The 22,322-nt window shown below is 36.6% G+C and overlaps 1 protein-coding gene across 2 annotated transcripts in view; it reads right to left on the bottom strand.

The window, feature by feature from the left end:
• KLHL15 (kelch like family member 15) overlaps nt 1–22,322 on the bottom strand; it is a 35,811-nt gene that overhangs the window by 10,621 nt on the left and 2,868 nt on the right. For both annotated transcript variants that reach the window (XM_030305201.1, XM_030305199.1), the window contains exon 2: nt 11,369–12,080. In XM_030305201.1, coding sequence (XP_030161061.1) covers nt 11,369–12,073 — 705 coding nt within the window. In that variant the 5' untranslated portion in view covers nt 12,074–12,080. The remainder of the gene's footprint in view (nt 1–11,368; nt 12,081–22,322) is intronic.

Here is a 22,322-nt window from a genome sequence, read left to right on the forward strand (position 1 = left end):
CCTTTGAAACCAGGGTTCCAAAGAGTTTAAACAGTTACTTCAACTCTATGTTAAAAGTCCTTATCATAGCCACATACCTTTATCCAGCTTGTTCTAACCGTAAGCCCCCAACAATGGAAGTTGTGCCTCTGAGATAGTTGGTTATACCATAAAATGTCTTCTAACCTAAGAAATTTAGCTCCTACTCTCTGCCACAGCTAGAAGTTCTAGATCTACCTTGCTCTTTTCCCAGAACTACCATTTTCCTCTACAACTACACAATATCAATAAGCATAATTAGTTTCTTCTTTCATTATAGAAATGGGGAATTAATGCCTCTCTGATAATCCTGGACAAAGTAATTACAGATATACTCTGCTTTAAAACAAAAAGCGTAGGGCTAAAACCTTCTATGTGAATGGAATCATTTAAATACATTAATGAAGAAAGCTATCAAAAAAGAAACATGTGGCTCATCTTTTCATAGAGAAAGCATTTCTCCCATCATTCGCTCACATAACAGTTTATCTCTAGATCAGTTACTTCCAAAAGAAAGATATGGGAAAAAAATGACATTTCTTTCATGTTCTGAAGAACTACTTTCCTTACCCTTTCACAGGATTAAAAAAGCGGTCTTGTTTTAACACTTAGAAAGAATATATTCATTATCGCTTTTCTTGATACTTAAAAATTTTATTATGAAAAGCATTTTGTCTTATGCTGCGTAAAAAATAAAAGTATGATACCTCCTAAAAACAGTGATCTGAAAATTTAAATTGGCCATTTCCTCTGATCTTTAGTTTCATGACTGTGTACACAAATGCATGTACAGGAGAAAATGTGAGGTACTATTAATTCTGAATGAGGCTCCTGGAAATGTGTGTTAAGTGGAACACACAGGAGCTAGCCATTACCTCTGGGCAAATATTCCAGGTTTCTCCCGTTGCTGTCAAAACGTTACATAATCCATTCATTCAATTTTTTAATTTTAAAGGTAATTCGTATAGATCATTCTTAATTTTAAGAATTAAAGTGAAACTGGGGCACCTGGGTGGCTCAGTTGGTTAAACGTCCGACTTCAGCTCAGGTCACGATCTCATGGTTAGGGAGTTCGAACCCCACGTTGGGCTCTGTCCTGACAGCTCAGAGCCTGGAGCCTGCTTCAGATTCTGTGTCTCCCTCTCTCTACCCCTCCCCAGCTTGCACTCTGTCTCTCTCAAAAATAAATAAACACTAAAAAAAATTTTTTTAAGGAATTAAAGTGAAACTGGCAATATAACTAAAACAAGCATTTCTACAGAGCTTATTACTACATAACTTCACGTGATTAAAAATCCGCAATTTAAAAAAATCTACTAAAACTGGCTAGTCTGGGGTGCCTGACTGGCTCAGCTGGTAGAGCATGTGACTCTTGATCTTGGGGTTTTAAGTCTGAGCACTACACTGGGTGTAGAGGTCACTTTAAAAAAAACTGGCTACAATCTAAAATTATTTTAGGACTTTAGCCAATTTAAGATATTAACAGCTATTTAACCTTTCAAAATGTTTTTAAATGCCCAATATACTTCTACTAAACCAAAACCAAACAAAAAAAACCCACACACACACAAAAACCCCCACAAAAAACAAAAAAACCCCGTCTTTTATTAGCTTATCCATCAGTGGGGGTTGGAGGTGCCATTGGGGACTGAAATAATCCCTGAACTAAAGATCCTAGGTCTTGGGCTTGATGCCGTCCCTAAGTCACTGTGTGACCATGGACAAGCCTCTAGTTTAGACATTTTCTCCTTACGATAGGAGTCAGTTGCATGAAGACACCTCTGGCCCTTCCTACATCCAAAAATGATACCCTAATTTTCAGAATGATGAGTATAAGGGATCATGTGGAAGGAAGACAGAGTCCTAGCTATCAGTTTTATCATCCCTTCTCTATGATCCAATCTGCTCAAAAGAAATATCCAGAAATAAAGCAGTTACTAAAACGAATTATACCTTTGGGAACCACAGCTACATCTAGTATTATTTTTGATATTCAGCAAAATGTGGAGCAGTCTTTATGTGCCATATTACAAAAGCATCCACCTTGGTATGAGAAGTCTATTTATAAATTCATGCTCAGAACTGAAGCTCATACTTATTTATGTCAAAATTACAAAAAGCTAGGTGCAAGATACCTTTAATTAATCCCTTTGTCCTGAAAAACTGAGTTAATGACCAAGGATAAAGCTATAAGAAACAAAAATCAGTTCCTGCTAAGTACAAATCCTCTCAGTAATACTGTAATTGCAGTCAAACACCAAACAGTAAAGACAAATTTTAGTATGGATTTACCTATCCTCTCTTCTTCAAGCAGGCAACAATCTAAATTATCGAAAAGAACTTCAAAAGCCAAGTGACCAGCATAAATGGGGGTGAGGGAGAAGACGCTCCTCAAGACAATAATCTAATAAGAGATTCAGCACAATTTGGTTAGCCCTCTATCCCTTCAACTTTCCTAGGATGAAAAATATGTAACTCAAAAAATAAATATGCTCAGAAAGTCTAATTTGCTTCCAATTCCAGTGCAGTAGTCATTGAACATCACTAGAAATTAAATAAGCGTGCACAAGCCTAAAAGGTAAAAATTTATGTAATTTCTAGAAAGCCTTAGGACCATCTTATTATCTGGTTATACTAATATTTAGATAGTACAAGTGTATTCTACAATTCACAACTTAGGAGGACTTTTTCCTACTTATGAAATATTCTCAACTGTGTAAATGTTTTAATTTTATTGAAAAATATGCTAAAAGAGAAGGAAAGCCAAATAAAAGGTTTAATCCTACAATTAACTTCTGAATGAGCAAGGCTTACCTATGACTCATGTAACATTTTGAGTAAATATTAGAGAATTAAAACTTTAAAGCCCACAATCTTAGTATTTGCTCTTGTTCCTTTCCTGCTTCTAACCTTGTCTCCATTTTCTGACTTCTCTGATCTTTTTTGATTTCGGCTTCTCATTTGGTTTCTCTCCCTCCTTGTTCCCTCATTCATTAAAACATTTTTCTCCTTTTATAAGAAAACAGCTGTCTCCACTCCATCTCCTCCTTCCCTTTCACTCCACAGTTAATTTCCAATTCTAGACTTTTGTTTTCATCTCCCATTTATTCTACTTAAAAGGAAAATCAGCAAGTAAGACTAAATTTGTGAACTACCATTTTCAGTAGGTTCTGGCCTGCTTAATACACCCTCTACGGACAGTCTCTCTCCCAGGGGATCTAACAGCAGTCAACACCCTGGATTACTGTACCCTCCACGAACCTGTAAACCTGGGATGAATCCAAGTCAAAGACAGAAAACAAGAGCACTCTACTTCTATATATAAAAGACAGAAGAGTTGAGAGAAGAAAAACACTTTGGGTGATTTTGAAAGAACTGTGCATGTGTTAATTACAATCATCCAAGTCCACAGGGCTGGGGGAGGAGGGGCTGGTAAAAGAGATGGATGTAAAAAAGACATTAAGTGAACGGTAAAATTCCGCTTAACCTATTGACCTAATTTCCAACAGAAAACCTGGTCATCTCCGTGCTTTCACTCCAAGGGGCAAGTGAGTTGATTGTTAAGCAATTTCAAGTTTATAGCTGTATAAGGACTATTTAATGTATCAAGGGGGTTTTAAACTTTTTCAAAAACAACTCAAACCCATTAAGAACTGTAACCAAATTTCACATTTGAAATCTAGGTTACTGTCTTTGTAAAAAATATTTGTACTGTCAAATACAGCACTGCTTGTGTTTCTCATGTACTTCCGTGAGGGTTAGAAGGAAACTTCTGTTCTTTCCTCTAGATTTGTCTGGCTATAGCTGAAGTCATTAGAAATAATTAAACTTTTTTTGAGTTTTCCGCTAAACTGTAATTAACACTACAGTTAATGGTCTTGTTGCTAGACAGAAATTTTGGATTGCTCAAGTGCTAGATCAGTCAAAACGTGTCACAGCTCCTAAGTAAAGGAATTCTAAAGGGTATACAGCACCTGCACTTTAAACAGATGCGTCCTTATCCATACAACGTCATTACAAGTGGTCTGTACCTCAATTAACCAAAATATCACACCATCCAAGCAGGACATTAAGAGCAACTGATTTCCTCATGTGTCATATAGTCCACTGTTAATGCTATCTAAATCAACTATGCTAATAGCGCAAATATTTGGAACACTTTGTGAAGACCAATTCTGAGAGCTACTAGTATTCTTAAGCGTCCAAGGTATACTTGGACGCTTAATTTGTGATCCTTGAATTCTATCCGTTTCAAGGTGAGTACAAGATCACTTATCCCCATTTTAAGATGTAGCTTTTAAAGCCACAAATTCTGTACTTTAAGTAAAAGATATTTTTTAAAAAAAGTATTGGAAAGCTCTTCTGAAGCATTTTTTATTCTGATCCTAGGATTACTTTTCACTAGTAATGAAGTTGTCTTTTTTCAGCAGACTATCAAAATTACCTCAAAGTTTTATTCTTGTAACAAGCTTTCATAAAATGCAGATATGATTTGTTAAATCGAAATATATTCTCAGTAAAAGAGCTTTTTTCTCATTAAAACATAAACTTTGCTCTTTAAAAGTTACATACATCCAAATTTGGGGGGAAGATGATGAATTACATTTAATAGATCAGGAAAAAAGCACAGTAGGGAGTCTGAATATCATGAGCTAGTTTATAAAAACATTTGGAATAAAGCAGAATACATGTATATAATCGGCTTCCGTAGTAAACAGCCAATGAAAAATCAACTGTAAAAGCCTAATTATAAGCCAAACAAATTTGCTTTGTAAATCTTTATAGGATTTAAAATATTTTCTTTCCTTGTGAAAAATTGGAAGATTTTATGATTGATACAATTTCTAAGGGGATCATTGGTAAGCTCTTACCATATACATATTTATCATACTGACCCTGGGTTCAAAATGTTAAAATATCACTGTACTAAAGAATCAACATATGGGTATTTTAATGAATAATTTAACAATTTTGCTGAAAAGATCTTTCCCATACAAAAAAGTCAAGTATAATATGCACTTTGCTAAATATAGATTTGCCTCATACAATGTTTTCAGTAAGGCAGTAATTGTTTTTTAAAAACCAAAGGACCAAAGAAAGCAAAGTGTAAACTATTTAAATCTTCACATCACTGAAATTCCAAATGACAAATGCTAAGTCTTATCTCTGTTAAAGATGCAAAGACCCTCGGAGCTAGTAAAAAAACATGCCGCAAACATTTGTAGGAGTAAAAACTGAAACTGAAGTCTAGTTTTAAAATTGAGAATCCACTACAGATAAAAGGGATCATAAGAACTCTTCAACAACTATGTTAAAAGGACAAGATTCTGATATTTATTTTCAGCTTTCTTATACACTGCCGTCCCCAGAATTGTGCTTTCACATCTGAAGGTTTTCCCACACCCTGTACTTTTTTCAGTGCCATTACACTTCTCACGCTGTATTTTGTTGATGCAAACACGTTGGAATTTTCATGACTCTAGACAGCAACTTCTAAATGACCCAAGCTGGGCCACAGAGACAAGTGCATGCTTCTGCACCTCAGGGGCCTCTCCCTCCCTGCTCTAGCAGCTGTAATAGGAAGCCCTTGGAGTGGGAAGCAAGCAGACCTGGGTTTCACTCAGTCATTCATCATGGGATAAGATTCCTAACCTTTCTGAGCCTGTTTTCTTATCTATAAAATGGAGATAACCTATAGATTCTACCCACGCGGAGAGCGCTTAGCGCACGCGCGACCTGACACACATAAGGTGTTCAAATAAGGAGAATCACTGCTTCTAAGGAATTCCAGGAGGAAATTTGGAAGTCTTGATCTCTTTGGTGATGCTCCCACAGAGTACTCAGTACAAAAGTTTTCAGCTGGGGAGAAAATCCAGTAGAGGACTAAGGGGAAAGATATCGTAGAATAAACCTAAAGATTTCAGCATAGCTACGGAGCATGATTCAGGTCCCTGGAATGAAGGAGGGCTATTCCTTGGGGAGAGGCAGAACATCCCCTTTCCACACTAGGAAGCCTCTGCTCAGATCTGTTTGTTACTTCCAAAGAAAGACTTAAAATCTCCACAGGTTCCTTTCACCAAGCTTTGCTCACTAGCTTTTAATTTTCGTGAGGCCAGGGTAAGGATCCTGACAAAGAGATGCTATACTCAAGTTGTCTTCATCATCCACTGTACAGAATAGTTCTGTAGGTAAGTTCATTTAATACTAAACCGTACAGAACATTTCTAATGGCTGAGAAACCAGGAGAAGGGTTTAATATGTGAGAAAAGCTGCTTATTGTATGCAGATTCAGAGTTTCTAATGAACAACTCACTCCTTGAACTTCTAGAGCAGCGCTGTGCAACAGAAAGAGCCACAAATGTGAGCCAATGATTAATTTTACATTTTCTGTACATTTAAAAAAGTAAAAAACATTGGGGCACATGGGTGGCTCAGTCAGTTAAGCATCTGACTTCGGTTCAGGTCAGGATCTCACAGCTTGTGGGTTCAAGCCCCGCATCAGGCTGTGTACTGACAGCTCAGAGCCTGGAACCTGCTTCAGATTCTGTGTCTCCGTCTCTCTCTGCCCCTTCCCTGCTCTCTCTCTCAAAAATAAACAAAAAAAAAAGTAAAAAACATTTAATAATGTATTTTATTTAGCCCAATATATCCAAAATATCATTTCAAATTGTAATCAATATAAAAATTAGTAACGGGTCATTTACATCCTATGTCATCTTAATTTTTGAAATCTCCATTCAGATTTGCCACATTTCAAGTATTCAATAGCCGCAAGCAGTGGCCATATCGAACAGCGCAGTTCTAGAGTCATAGATATACACTAAAATTTTTATCAGTAAGAGTAATCTTTTGACACTTCAGCTAGTTTTAATCCCAGTAAATTGAATGGAAAGGTTTTAAATTTTTTTAAAAGGGAGATTTTATAGCAGCACTACTGACAAAAGCCAAAGTATGGAAAGAGTCGAAATGTCCATCGACGAATGAATGGATAAAGATGTGGTATACATATACAATGGAATATAACTCAGTGATCAAAAAGAATGAAATCTTGCCATTTGCAACGATATGGATGGAACTAGAGTGTATTATGCTAAGCGAATTAAGTCAGAGGCAGATGATTTCACTCATGTGGAATTTAAGGTACAAAACAGATGAACGTAAGGGAAGCAAAAATAAGATCAAAACAGAGAGGGAGAAAAACCATAAGAGACTCTTAAATACAAAGAACAATTTTGCTGGCAGGGTGTTGGGTAGGGGGAATGGGCTAAATGGGTGATGGGCATTAAGGAGGACACATGTTGGAATCAGCACTGGGTGTTATGTGTAAGTGATCAATCACTAAATTCTATTCCTGAAATCGTTATTACACTATGTTAACTAACTTAGATTTAAATTTTTTTTTAAAAGGAGGGAAATTTCATCAATCTAAAAGAAATCTAATGGAATAGTGTGAATAAAATTTGTGACTATTTTAGTCAGAGGATTGGGCTACCTGACCTCCTAATATATATAAAAAAAAAAAAAAGGTAAATTCTAAGTATGATCAGAGTTACTAAGTAGTTTTTCCAAGACTTCTTCAGCATTACAACAAGATTTTCCTGCAACCGTTACTGAAAAATCACAACACTGAAAAGGAGATGTGTTAACAGGGACACATAAAGAAAAGAGGAAATGTAAGTTAACACTAACACAAATAAATAAGATGATAAATTCACAATGTGGGATACACTAAGGCAATCAGTGATCTGATCTTTCTTTTTAAAAAGTAGGGGACTGGGGCGCCTGGGTGGCTCAGTCAGTGAAGCATCCAACTTCGGCTCGGGTCATGATCTCACAGTTTGTGAGTTCAAGCCCCGCATCAGGCTGTGCTGACAGCTCAGAGTCTGGAGCCTGCTTCGGATTCTGTGTCTCCTCTCTCTGCCCCTCCCCCACTTGTGCTCTGTCTCTCTCTCTCTCAAAAATAAATAAATGTAAAAAAAAAAGTGGGGGACTGTTTTAGGTTAAGATTAGACATACATGAAAACCAAAAGCAACGCATAAATAATGACTGGATTCTAGGGCATTTTGAGAAAAGGGAAGATTTGAATATGGACTAGCTATTAGATGATATTAAGGTCTTATTGTTAATTTACCTAGATGGAATGGCAATGAACTTGGGTAGGATAAAGTCCTTATTCGTACAAGAGGCATGTAAGTTTTTAGGGATAAGGCATTATGATGTTTGCAACTTATTTTTGAAGGTTCAGCAAAGAAAAAATCTAGACAAATATGGTAAAATGTTAACAGTTATTGAATCTAGATGACAGCTAGACATCCATTATACTATTCTTCCAACTTTTTCTGTGTTTGAACATCCTCATCATAAGGAGAAATTCTAGATGAAAACAGAGACATAACAATCAAATATGCTGTATGAACCTTGATTAAATCCTTAAAAAGTAGCTAAAAAAGACATTTGGGGGAGAAGTGAGAAAACCAGAAAACGAAGTGGATATTACATGACATTAAGGAATGATTGTTAACTTCAATAATGGTATGTATTATGATTACGTAGGAGAATTTCCTTACTCTTGGGAGATCAGCTGCTTGCTCCAGTAGTTAGGGATGAAGTGTCATAGTATCTACAACTTTCTTTGAAATGGTTTCACATACCTAAAGCCAATGTGGCAAGATGATAAAAATATTGACCTACAGGATGTTTATGGGTGATCATTTCACTATTCTTTTGGCCCTTTTTATTTTTTAGAGAAAGAGAGAGAGGGAGCTAGTGGAGGAGAGAGGCAGAGGGAGAGACACAGAGAGACAGGCAGAGACAGAGGGAGACAAAGGGAGGGGTGGGGGGATTTTAAGCAGGCTCCACACTCAGTTCAGGGCTGGATCCCATAACCCTGGGATCATGACTTGAGCCAAAATCAAGAATCAGACGCTCAAATGACGAAGTCACCCAGGTGCCCCTCAGACTTTTTTTTTTTATGTTTAGAAAGTCTCATAATAAGGGTTTAAAATTTAAAGCTAAAAATAAGAAGTGTGTATCAATATTCCACTTTTCTAAATTTCGGCAAATAGGATAAAACCACAAATCAAAACTGCCTACGCTTTTCCCCATGTAGATTCTCATACTAAAAAAGGACCAGCGCAGATGTAACACGTCTTTATTTCTGTGCCCTTTCTGGCACCATGCATATATAATGGATATTAAAATGGCTTTGTGTGAGACCTGCAGCATACTATGGAAAAATAGATGGGCCCTATTTTCAAGGGAGCTCAAAATAGTATGGTATAAAATAGTTCAAATTCTTATTTCCCAACCCAGTTTTCCATTTTAGTTTGGTTTATGAAGTTTTATTTCTAGAGATAAGCTCTCAAAAATTTGCCTAACTTAAAAAAAAATTGCCTAACTTAGTGGTTCTCAAAATCTAGATAGCCATACAGGCCTACTGAAACAAATATAACACTGTATGTTAACTCTACTGGAATTAAAATAAAATAGAAAGCCACAGATTCCTTTGATAAACATTAACTCTCATATCGCAAAGGTAAGAATCACGGACACCTACCTTCTAATTATCTCACCAGTATTATTAAAATAAAAGTGAAAGGCTTACACTATATAACAAAGAACTGAAAGATTTCTTTGTGGCCAGGGCTTTATGAAGTTTTCCTAAGAAATTAACTCAAGTAGGAAGCCCTAACATTTTTATTCTGATGAGATGCTCCATACCTGGCCAATGGTTAATAACCACCTCTTATACTACATAAGCAAACAAAATCCATCAGAAGGTACAAGTAATGTTTCATATAATTTACAAAACTACCTGACGGTATTAACTTTCATTTCAGCCAATCACTATTGACTATCTTGAGCTGGTGATTAGAATATAAAAAGGCTCTGCTCTAGCACTTAAAAATCACTTACTGCTAAAAATTATCCATCATATTGCACCACAAGAGGAAAATTTTATTTTCTTGTTCACCAGTACTTCCATCTGGACTGAAGTTGGGAGGGTTTTTGTTTCTTTTAGTAGTGGGAAAGCATTTGCACTTAATGTATAAAGACAAAACAGGATTCCCCAGGGAAAGAGAGCAATAAAAACAATAGTAAGGAAAAAAAAATCGAATCAGACACAAATGATTTATATAGTTGATGTTGGGACTGGTTATTACCCAACAAAAAGTGATTAAGAAATGTATTCTTAGCTTCAATTATTTCTGTTAGATCAGTACATTTTGAGAATAAAGATAAAATCCCATAAAATTGAATTCTCTATTAAAAGTGTAAGTTAATGACATTTCACAACATTTCGGGGTTGGGGGGGGGGGAACATGCCAGGCTGCTGAGTGTTATTTGAAGGCGCAAATTTGTTTATTTTTCAAATGGTGCAAACAACCCTCCTTTGCAAATATTGTTTTTATTGTCAGGCCTGGTAACTAAATCTGAGTAACTATTTAACATGAAGGGTGTCGACCAAAGCTTTAAGTGCGCTTTCTAGAAAGAAGATGCAAGAGGGTAAACAGACCCCCAGAGGTAACCATGTGATTAGAAACCAATTAAGTTCAGCAATTACTGAAACCGCTTTCTCTCCTTTCCGCAAGAAAGGATCACAAGTGAGACTCTGACATAAAAATGAAATATGCTTACATGCAAAAAGGGCAAGGCTGTTTTGAAGAAAGACTATTTTTAAGAGAGAACTGTTACATGGTAAAATGTGCACAGGGATGTTTGATCAATGTAGATAGATGACTGATGGCCTATTTAGTTAGAAATGCCAAAACAATGGTTTTAGACATAAACATGTTTTCATGGTTAAATTTAGTTAGTATTCACAGTGAAATGGGAAAAACAGAACTACTGAAGAGCAGGGAAGAAAATCAACTAGGTATGGGTAGGGAAGAATCACCACTAGGGCCTACTGGTTTTCAAGAGCTATTTTATGTTTACTCACTACGTTTTAGAGGAATACCAAAGTGCATTAATGAGCGTCATTCAGAACTACAAAACTCCTCTCAACTCTAATTTCAGCATGTATCACTTAAATTAATTTTTAAAAACAGAGCTAGCCTGATGCAGTTCAGATGTAATTACTTTGTGAAAAGAAAGAGCTAAAGCAAACCTGAAATATTTTGCATTACGTAATTATGCTTCAACTTAAAACAAACTACTCTACTACCTACCTGGTTCATCTTTCACCCACAATATGTGTTTTTAAAAACCTAAATGCACAAGCTACAACAAATCAGACTTCTTACACATAAACTATTCTTATAAACTATTCATTCTCTTTTTAGCTCCTGACCAAGCCTGGGAATGTCACCTATATGAGTCCTATCTATTGCTTTCAAATGCACTAACCTTCTCAAAAACACTGGATGGGGTCATCAAACAAAACCTGATGTTCTGTATGATGGTATCGGTATGTCTCCAGCGTCTTCTATCATGCCGCAGCCAAGACTGCACAGCCTCGTACAGCTCTATCTCTGGGAACCTGCTCAGATGATCATTATCCAAATAAGACATGAGCTTCTCAAAGCTAAGATAAGACAGGAAGTCAGGCCTGGACATGAGTGGCACAAAGTTGTCTAGCAGAAAGGCGTCCAACTTCTCCCTGACTCCCTCGATGTTAACACCAAAATCATCTAAGAGTCTCATAATTTCTGCACAATTTTCTAAGCAGATTTTGGCTAACAGAAAAGAGCAGCAGAACTTCACCACTTCTATAAGTTGAACATACATGGCAGCCTGAAGGATCTCATGAACAGTATTCATACTCAGTTCTATAGTTCCATAGTACATAAATTGAAGTACGTGGCTGAAACCAGTAGCAGTTAAACCTTTTAAATGAATTTTGTCCTGATCTCGCTCCCTCATGTCTGCAGTAAACATAATTCTGAAGTAATCACTCTGGGTGGCCAAGAGTGCTTTATGGGCCTGGAACTGATGATCTTCAATAACCAGAGTGACATCAAGAAGCAATCCCTCCTCATACAGTGCTCTGAACCCAGCAGAGACACTGGTGTCATGGATGGAGGAACAGAATCCTTCCACGTCCCCTGCCATGAATCACCTGGAAGAAAGGTAATCAAAGAAAACTGTGTTAATCATTTCCATGCATTCTGAAGACATTATTAACTTAAGAGCTTAAACAATTTTTCATAATCATCTCAATTCCACTGCCTAAATCATAAATGTACAAGCCCTTTGGGAGAAGACAACCTAAAGGTTTGCAGGATAATGTTTTGGCTTCCCTACCTGGGGAAAAATATATCTAAATGATCACATATCTATCAAACAATGGTAAATTGTTAACTTACAAACAATATATGCCTATCCCACTGATTTTACACCGTTCACCAAATATATTTCAATATGTTCCCAGATTTTCAACACAAAAAGAATTTCTCAGCCAAACGCTAAATTATGAGAAAAAACAACAAGAAAGAAACCAAACCAAAAAGTACCACAGTTGTCCTTGAACACTCTTAGAAACTTACCCAAAGGAAATAATGAGATAAATACGCCAAATTGTACACACACAAGATTTTCTTTCTAGCCTTACTTACAATAAAAAAAGAACTGGAAAGTATTCAAAAGCCCAACAAGAGATTATTAAATAAATATGGTGCATGCAGTTCTATAATGGATAGCTTTAACAACTAAAAATGATGGCAGCAATATACCTACTCTGACAAAGGATATTTATTAGGTACTGTTATGTGAAAAAACAAAAAAGCACACAACTACAGTTTACTTGGTGCATTTTTCAAAATTAAATACACACATGTATGTTTAGATGAGAAAAAATCTGGAGGAATATATACCAAAACGATGTCCCTGGGTAATGGGATTTCAAGAAATGTTGAAGTTTACCTTTTCTTTTTTACTTACCTCATTAACCTTATCCTAAAAAAACAATGACCACACATTGCTTATATATTTAAAATATAAATATATAATTTTTAAAGGGAATTAAACCACATTTTTGCATATCCGAGAAATGAAGCCGAGACAGTGGACTGATAATTAGATCTCCGAAGCAGAATCAACTAATTCAGTCTATTAGACTGTTTATGAAGCAAAGCAATTTTCTCCTTTTCACACAAGCACCCTCCCTCATACCCTGCCCGCCAGCCATCTATCCTCTCCTCTCAACCTCACACAGCTTGGGGCCTCCTCCATTCCCCGAATTCCCTCCCTACCCTTTCCACTGTGCCCTGTGGAATCTTGCTTCAGTGAAAACAAACTCCCCTACAGCCTCCTGCTGGTCACAAAGTTTTTCCCGCAGTCTGATTTAAATATGAAAACATACTCCTCTATAGCTTATAAACCTACTTTCTAAGGCTCCTTTTTAGCTTTCTACTGTCCTTTTTCTAAAACACGGCCTTTTGCTCAGATAAAAATTCATCTTCTATTGCTTGTCACTTGTCACATACACACATCCAGATCGATCACTCTCTCATGCATGTTTGCCAACAACTTTGGCACCTGGCTAAGACTCATGTTCTCCAAACCAAACCACTTCGAACATCGATGTTCACATAAGACCACTCATCCAAAACCTGAAGAGTCAAATTTCCCTGACCACCTCAACGGCTTCGGCCTCCCTCTTCACTCCATTTTAAAATCTTATTCCTGGGGCGCCTGGGTGGCGCAGCCAGTTAAGCGTCCGACTTCAGCCAGGTCACGATCTCGCGGTCCGTGAGTTCGAGCCCCGCGTCAGGCTCTGGGCTGATGGCTCAGAGCCTGGAGCCTGTTTCCGATTCTGTGTCTCCCTCTCTCTCTGCCCCCTCCCCCATTCATGCTCTGTCTCTCTCTGTCCCAAAAATAAATAAACGTTGAAAAAAAAATTAAAAAAAAAAATAAAATAAAATCTTATTCCTGTACCTGCTAGATGTCAACACAATCCATAACTGGTCCCCATCTAAAATCTTAACTGTCAACTCTTCACTCTGCTTAATCTTCGCCTCCCTTTTCACTTGGTCTATCGTTTCCAAACTTTACCTGTATCCTTCTCCAGCTTAGATCTTCTGGTGTTGGACACAATCTCCCAAGTTCTTTCCTTTCCAATCTCCCCACTCTATTACCAAAACCTCCTCCTTTACTTGCTAAAAGAGTACTTATGTGTGCCAGGCATTATGTTAGGCATGGGGGAATGTGCCTTTCAGGAATCCCCTCTGCACCCTGGATTTGGAAGAAGCCTCTGATACTGAGAGTGAAAGGCATCTTCTGTGGACATGCTAACAGCTCTACTTATCCAATCCTGTGAGCAGACTATCACCGTATTTTTGTTTCATCAATGTTATCTGTGACACCCCATATTTAACTTCTTGATGTATTAACCCATTGATTCAGTAGTCACCCCTGTCTGAAGTCATCTTAAAAAAAAAAAAAAAAAAACACCTTTGTTAATCAGCAAGACAAAAGTCTGAAAGAATAATATGCCAAAATGTTAAAAATGGTTATCTCGGGATGGCAGAGTATCAAGAAGTTCTATTTTTTTCCCTTTTGCTGACCTGTGTTTTCTAATCTATCTGAAGCAAAAGTATATGATTGTTTTGAAAATTCATTTTTAAAAATATTAAGAAAAACTAATTGCCAAGTCCAATGGTTATAGACTAGTCCCTATTTTGCAGAATCCTTCCGCAACATGACTTACTCCCTTTGCTCAGTTTCATGAAATTACTTCCCTGATTCTCTTCCTATTCCTGGGCTGTTTATTTCTCAATCTCCTCCCTGGCCTCATTTTTCTTGAGCTGTTCCTTAAACACTGGTGTTCCCCAGAATTCTGTTCTCGGACCTTTTCTCTTTTCATCTTAACACCGTATCTCCTTCAATGATCTCATCTAAACCCATGGTTTCTTCTAACACCTACCTTTACCAAAACCTTGACTATCTCTGTCCAAATAGTGAATGGATGCTAAACATTTCTTCTTGTGTCCCACTGGGATCTCAAAAACATCATGTCTAAAAGTAATCATAATATGACCTTCTCCCAACCAGTTCTTTCTTCCATATTCCTCATCTTACCAAGAGGCAGTCTAGGAGACTCTCTCACTCAATTTGTCCCTAACTTACCTGCAAGTCTTGCTGATTAAATTATATATACAATCACTTACCTAAGACAGCAAAGTATGCACACAGTGAAATTACTATCAAGTTTCTTATTAGTACTCCATTGTTCCAAAAGCTATATTTTCACTTTGAAGGCAGAACACAAGAGGTTTGTCTATCATGTGGAAAACAGATATAAAATAATTTAGATGCTACAAGTAATTCTTGGCAAAACAACTTTACTAACACATTCAAGATTAAAGTAAGATATGAGGGTTTTTTTCCTGAATTATTTTTAAAGGTAAAATTAATGAGCTTAGAATCTTCCAAGTGATATGAGGCATACATACACAAATGCGCACTGGGAACAAAAGGAACATCACACGGCGTGGTATCTGAATAATCAAACATTATGGTTAATAGCGGACTACCCACATCACACTAATGACCAGTTTTCAAAATAACTGGAACTTAAAAATACAAGAAATTAGACGAGATGAAATGTCTGATATTTCATTATCTTTCTCAGGATCATTATGGACACCAATTATCACTGTGACTTGTCAAGATACTGGTCACATTTAATGGAGATTTAGTAATAGAAGACTCGACCTCAGGGTTTGTATACGTGAGAGTAGACTGCTTTGTGTTTTATTCATCTGTTATTTTGACAATGCCTAGAATACCATATATTTCACTTCCTGTCAAAGTAACACTCTCTATTCAACAGTTATCACTATCTGATAAGGTCTCCAACAACTATTATTCACCTTTCTGGAAAAGGTTTCATCTGAAGGAAATTTTTAAAAGGAGATACTATGCTGCAATAAACATAGAGGGGCATATATCTTTTTGAATTCATGTTTTCATCTTTGAGTAAATACCAAGAAGTGGAATAACTGGGTCATATGGTAATTCTATTTTTAATTATTTGAGGAACCTCCATACTGCTTTCCACAGTGACTGTACTAATCTGTAGTAACCAAGATATGGAAGCAACCCAAGTGTCCACTGATCGATAAGTGGATAAAGAACACGTGTGTGTGTATGTACATACATACACATACTATAGAATATTACTCAGCCATTAAAAAAAGAATGAGATCTTGCCATCTGCAACAACATGGGACGGGCCTAGAGGGTATACTGCTAAGTGAAATAAGTCAAAGACAAATACCATATGATTTCACGCATATGTAGAACTTAAAAAACAAATGAACAAGGAAAGAAAGACAAAAAACAGACTCTTAATACAGAGAACAAACTGGTGATTGCCAGAAGGGAAGGTGGCGGGGGGAATGGGTGAAAATAAAGAGAATTAAGAGTACACTTCTCCTGATGAGCACTGAGAAATGCATAAAATTGTTGAATCATTATACTGTACACATGAAACTAACATAAGACTGTTAATTATACTTGAATTTTAAAAAGTACAATTAAAGTTTTTTAACATTTATTATTGAGAGACAGATAGAGCGTGAGCGAGGGGCGGGGGGGGGGGGCAGAGGGAGACACAGAATCTGAAGCAGGTTCCAGGCTCCAAGCTATCAGCACAGAGCCTGACGCAGGGCTCGAACTCACAAACCCCGGGATCATGACCTGAGCCGAAGTTGGATGCTTAACCGACTGAGCCACCCAGGCGCCCCTAAAAAGTACAGTTTTTTAAAATAAAAATAAAAGGAGAAACTATGATTTCTCAAAAAAAAAAAAAAAGCAATCTAGGTTCCAGATACTTACTATGGTAGAAACATCATAGGGCAAAGAAGAAAAAAAAAAAGGAGAATGATTGGTAAATAGTGAGTCAAAAGACCCTAAAAAATATAAGGACAGCACCCATACTCCTCTGGGATCCAGCACACCAAGGGGGATTCCAAGCAGGCAGGCTTCACTCTGTGATCCTGTCCAGTCACATACAGTCAGACTGGGGTGGGAAATATGAATCAAGAGGAACACTCTCTTGTCAAGAATTTAGAAAAAGGAAAAAGAGAGAGACGTGCACTGACTGTGTATGACTGGAACTGGAACATGTCAAAGAGCAGCTGTAGGCACCAACTTCTGCCTGCCATGTGGGCCAAATATCAGAGAAAGCCAGTGAACTGAGAAAGAAGGATAAAGCCAAGACAAGAGGACAGGGAGTGCTCCCTAACACCTTCATTTTTCCAGTTCCTAGGCTCAGCTGTATTCCTGCCCTTGGGTTCTAAGAGAAATCCTTCCATGCTTGGAACAAATTCCTATTTTAGTACTATAGGTGTGTTTTTCCTTCACATAACCATGGTCCCTAACTAGTATGGTTTTAGAACAGAAACTGCTATACTTTAAGTTACTCAAACCTTCTTGGTCTTATCTCTGCATCTGTAAAATTGAGAACATTCACCATGATGACCTCAAAATTTTTAGTCAGAAAATTTCTCATTTATTCTCCTACTTTTTATAAGACTTTACAGAGGTATAATGCACTTACGTAGGTGTGCAGGCTAAATAACCTGTGGCTATTTTTCAAGCCTTAGCAATGCATTTGTGAAGTTTACTCGATCTAAGTTGATTTCTAAAACTAATTTGTGATAGCTGGGACTTATCAGTAACTTCTTTTCTACATGAAAAAGTTTGGTGCATCTATCAATAAGACTAATAACTAATAGCTTTAGAGCAACAGCAGTATTTTGTATTTTTATAAGGAGAAAACAATAAAATACTCTGTGATTAACTGACCAACATTTAATCTCTAAATGGAAATAGTTGAATTAAAAGCACAGGTGTGGACTCATATGCCTGTTTTGAATCCTGGTTCTAACTTCTTCCTAGCTTTGAGACCTTGGGGCAAGATACTGAGCCTCTCTGTGCTCTAATGTCCTCACTTGTAAAAAGCAGGCACCAGTATCAACAGAACCTTCCTCACAGGTTGCTGTGAGGACTGCATGAGTTAATACACGTACAGACTTAGTTAATACATGTAAAGACAGTATATGGCCCTGAAGTACACCATAATGTTAGGGCTCATTATTAGGCCCCTTCAGTTGGTGCTAGTGGAACCAAGAGAGTCAAACGGCCACTTTAAAAGTCCAGTTGCCTCAGGGAGCCTAGGTGGCTCACTCAGTAGAGCATGCGACTGGATCTCTGGGTTGTGAGTTCAAGTCCCACAGAGCACGTAGAGATCACAAACAAACAAACAAGTCCAGCTGTCTCTAGAGAACCCTTCTCCCTAGCAACAGCACTTCCTTAGAACCCCAACCTGTCTTATCAGTGAAGTCTCTTAGGAGCCAGGCCAACTCTAACTTGATAAAGAAACTAAGGTCTATGGGTGAAATTTTTCAAGGTCATACAACTAGTTAGAAATAGGGTTAAAATTAGAATTTAATTTACAAAAAAATGTGTTTTGTTAGAAAGAGCAAAACTTTTGAAATTAGAGTGCTTTCTAGTACTCACCACCTGCATGACCTGGCGAAATGTAGTTAACTTCCTGACCTCAGTTTCCATTCATACATTAGGAATTATCATCACCACCACCTTATTATTGAATTGGGGTAGTGATTAAATAAAGTCACTTCAATGCCTAGCCCAGAGCAAGGCATCCACCAGAGGTCAATCAATGATGGCTTCCATTGTTCAGCTCTTGCCTAATGCTCCTTTACCATCCAAAAAAAAAAAACAAACCATAGGAACTTGGTACCTCTCAAAATCACCTCTACAGACCCCACATCTCCCTAAAGTTTATTAAAATGAAAATTCCTAAGAGATCAGGAGATCTCTTACTGGTAGACAAAACACTGGACTTCATTTTACAATGGCATTATTTTCTACTTTTTCTCAACACACAAGTATAATTTTCTAGCTTTTATGGGCTTTTCAAGTTTTTCTGCCCTAACCAGGGTAGCTACTCTCCATATCTGTGCTGTTCAATATATAAGCCACTAGCCATGGGGCTATAGAGCACTTGAAATGTGGCTCATCCAAATTGAGATGTGCTCTCAGTATAAAATGAATGCCAGATTTTTGAAGATTTAGTACAAGAAAACTCTGTAAATTATCTCTTTACACAATTTTTTGTACTAATCACGTTGAAATAATACTTTAGATATAATGGGTTAAATAAAATATACTAAAAGTAACCTCACCTGTTTTTTACTTTTAAAAAAAACTGTGGCTGTAAAAAATTTTAAATTACATGTGTCTTGTGTTATATTCTATTGGGCAGCACAGAGCTACAACATCCATGTTTAAGGCATCAAACAACCAAACTTACAAAGGAACATGTGAAACAAAACCAACTTGTTCACAATCCATACCCTGGAAGCTACAAAGAAAAGAAAAAAAAGTGAGGCTTAAGATAAAAACACAAAACACCCATGTAAGCAAATAAAAAAAATAATACCTACAAAGAGGAAATTATAAGGATACAAAAAAAAACCCACAAAATCTTATGCATAAGAATTTTCTTTAAAATTATAGCAATTCATGGAATAAATAGTTTTAAGAATGAATCTCTGTAAAACTAAACTCAAATAAGGACTATAAATCAATGAGGTCTGGCGAAAAAATCCATTAAGGGGCTTTGAGAAGAGGTATTTACTGACTTACAAGATGTTCCATGCACAGAAACTCTGTATCCTCACTTTTCAAAACAGATCATCAGATTAAAGGAAATCATGGTTTATAAACTCACGTGTGTGTGTATATATATATATATATATATATATATATTCTACACTTGGCCTTCAGAATTTCAAATGGCAGGGTTTTTTTTTTTTCCAAAAGGGGAACCAACTTAAAACTAAATGACAAGACATAATTACTTCACTAGGAAAAAAATACTGAAGAGTTTGTCTTGTTTCATAAACTTGGCACTGATTAAAGAGAAACCTTCGTATTTTCTACACCTAAGAATGATTAGTATAGTGATTTTCAAAGTACAGTCCAGGGATAAATGAGGTCCTAGTCCCCTAAAAGAAATCCACCAAGTCAAAACTATTTTCAGAGTCATAATTTTAAAAGTTGTTTGTCTTTTCCAGAACTTTCATTCTCTGTTTTCCAGAGGCTACACGTGTGATATGGTAACAGACTGAATGCAGAAGCCGATAGGAAGCCCACTGTCTTTCATTAAGTCAGACATTAATCAGATCTGCAAAATGATGCCACTCTTCTCACCAAGTTTAGTATGGTTTTGGAAGACAGTTAATTTTCATTAAAAAAAGTTATTCAGATTAACCTGTAATGGGTTTTTTAAATAAACTGTATGTACAAATATTTTTTTTAATTTCCCTGTTTTAATTTCTATTTTGGTAAATATAAATAGATACAACCCACATTAACAGAAGCTCTTAAGGGTCCTCCAAATATTTAAGAGAATAATGAGGTCCTGAGACCAAAAGGTTTGAGTGCTCCTGACGGTATAAGAGATCGATGACAACACACACATGCACAAAACATATTCTTCCTACCTCTGCCCTGGAAGACTATTACTGCTATTTATATCACAGAAATTTTTAACAGTTCAAACTCTCTAGTGACCAGTAAAGAAAGAAGTCTGATGGGGGTAAAATTGGACAGGAAATTAAACTCAAAGAAATTAAATGCTTCCTTTTCAGTTAGAAGGCTGCCATTCCAATCTCAAGGCAAAATTTTAGGCAATTAAATAGAAGGTATTTCAAAATCAACCTCCATGTTTATGCCTTAAGCAATAATTTACTGCTTTCACGTTCCTCCCAAAGCTCCTTGAAAATTCATACAAAATCTTAAGTCATTCGGAACAAAAGCTAGATTCTCAAAGCTTGATACACTTGTTTTCAACGAAAAATTTAAATTATTTCATACTACCTTCTTCCTCAAACTGGTGGCTTACCAAAGCTGATGCCTAATGCAGAAAATCCCATACTCGCACACTGAAAAGAAAATGCAAGGCTTACTACAGACAAAAATAGAATCATGGAGTTTCTCACAATTTCTGTTAACTTATAAAAAAGAAATTTTAAGTTCAGCAATCTCAAAGTGGTTAACTTCTCCATCTAAAAGGCAAGAAAAATGTAAAAACATCCTATATTAGCAGTCATTTTATTCTTGGATACACTATTCAAATTGAGACACAACTCAGTTTAATATGGGAGGCAAGGCAACATAACTTTAATTTACTTAATACTGGAAATTCTTTCTTATCTATCTAAATGTTCTTACAACTCAGTACCAAACTGCAAATGACCATTTAACTGAGCTTTTAGGAAGGCTCTGGGTCCTCCAGCCAGGTTGGCACCTATTATCCAAATTACTTCACTTTTCAGGTATGTTTAGCATTTAATCATTCTATACCACAAGAAAACTTATAAGAAAAAAAAAAAAACCACTCCTGCTTCAATGCTATTTTTTCATCAGAAGATTTTCATTTAATGCTCTGCCTATTTCTCACTACAAGCAGTAGTAGTCCAAGAGTGATGTCATGGAAAACAGCTTCCTTAGCCTTTAGAGATTGGATCCAGTGAGAATTCTAGGAAAAGCCTCTACTGGGGAATAAAACTCCAAATCTTCTAAGTTATATCCTAACAAGAAAACATCAATATTATAGTGCTAACATTTTAGTTCTCTACAAGAATTATACAAACAAACTAAATCTTTTGGAAGGGATCTTGATGTCCTGATACAGATTTCCTGCAAATCTTTAAATGATGTAGAATCATTAACTAAATTCAATGATTTTATCAGAGACAAAGAATAAATTTTCTATCTGTTCTTATTTGCTTCAATGATTCAGCCAGATGAGCTTTAAAGGCCTTATATTAAAAACAGAGTATCTGAGGAAATACCTCCCCTTTTCTAATTTCTTCCAAAGTTAAAATTTCTAATTCTGAAAAGGCCTTCCACTTTTGTACCAGCGGCAATACAACATATACCCACAGCAAAAATGAACCACAAGAGCCCCTCCAATGATTCTTAAGATAGCAATAATAGTATTATCTCCTATTATTCTCCCCCTTGTACCCCTTGCCCCAGATACACTGGCCTCTTTTGCTATTTCCTGAAAACCAGCCATACACCCATCCTAAGACTTCTACACTTGCTGTTCCCTCTACCTGGATCACTATATCTCCAGATATATAGGGCTCCCTTCAGGCCTTTACTCCAGTGTCATCTCAGTGAGGCCTTCCCCAAACCCCATCTTTAAAATTAAAGACAAACAAACAAAAAAAACAAAACCCACTGCCAGAAATCCTCACTTTACTTTTCTGCTTAATTTTTCTCTATAGTATATTAAAATTGAGATAGAGCCTCTCTT

Source organism: Lynx canadensis, chromosome X (assembly GCF_007474595.2).
Source record: "Lynx canadensis isolate LIC74 chromosome X, mLynCan4.pri.v2, whole genome shotgun sequence".
Taxonomy (NCBI): domain Eukaryota; kingdom Metazoa; phylum Chordata; class Mammalia; order Carnivora; family Felidae; genus Lynx; species Lynx canadensis.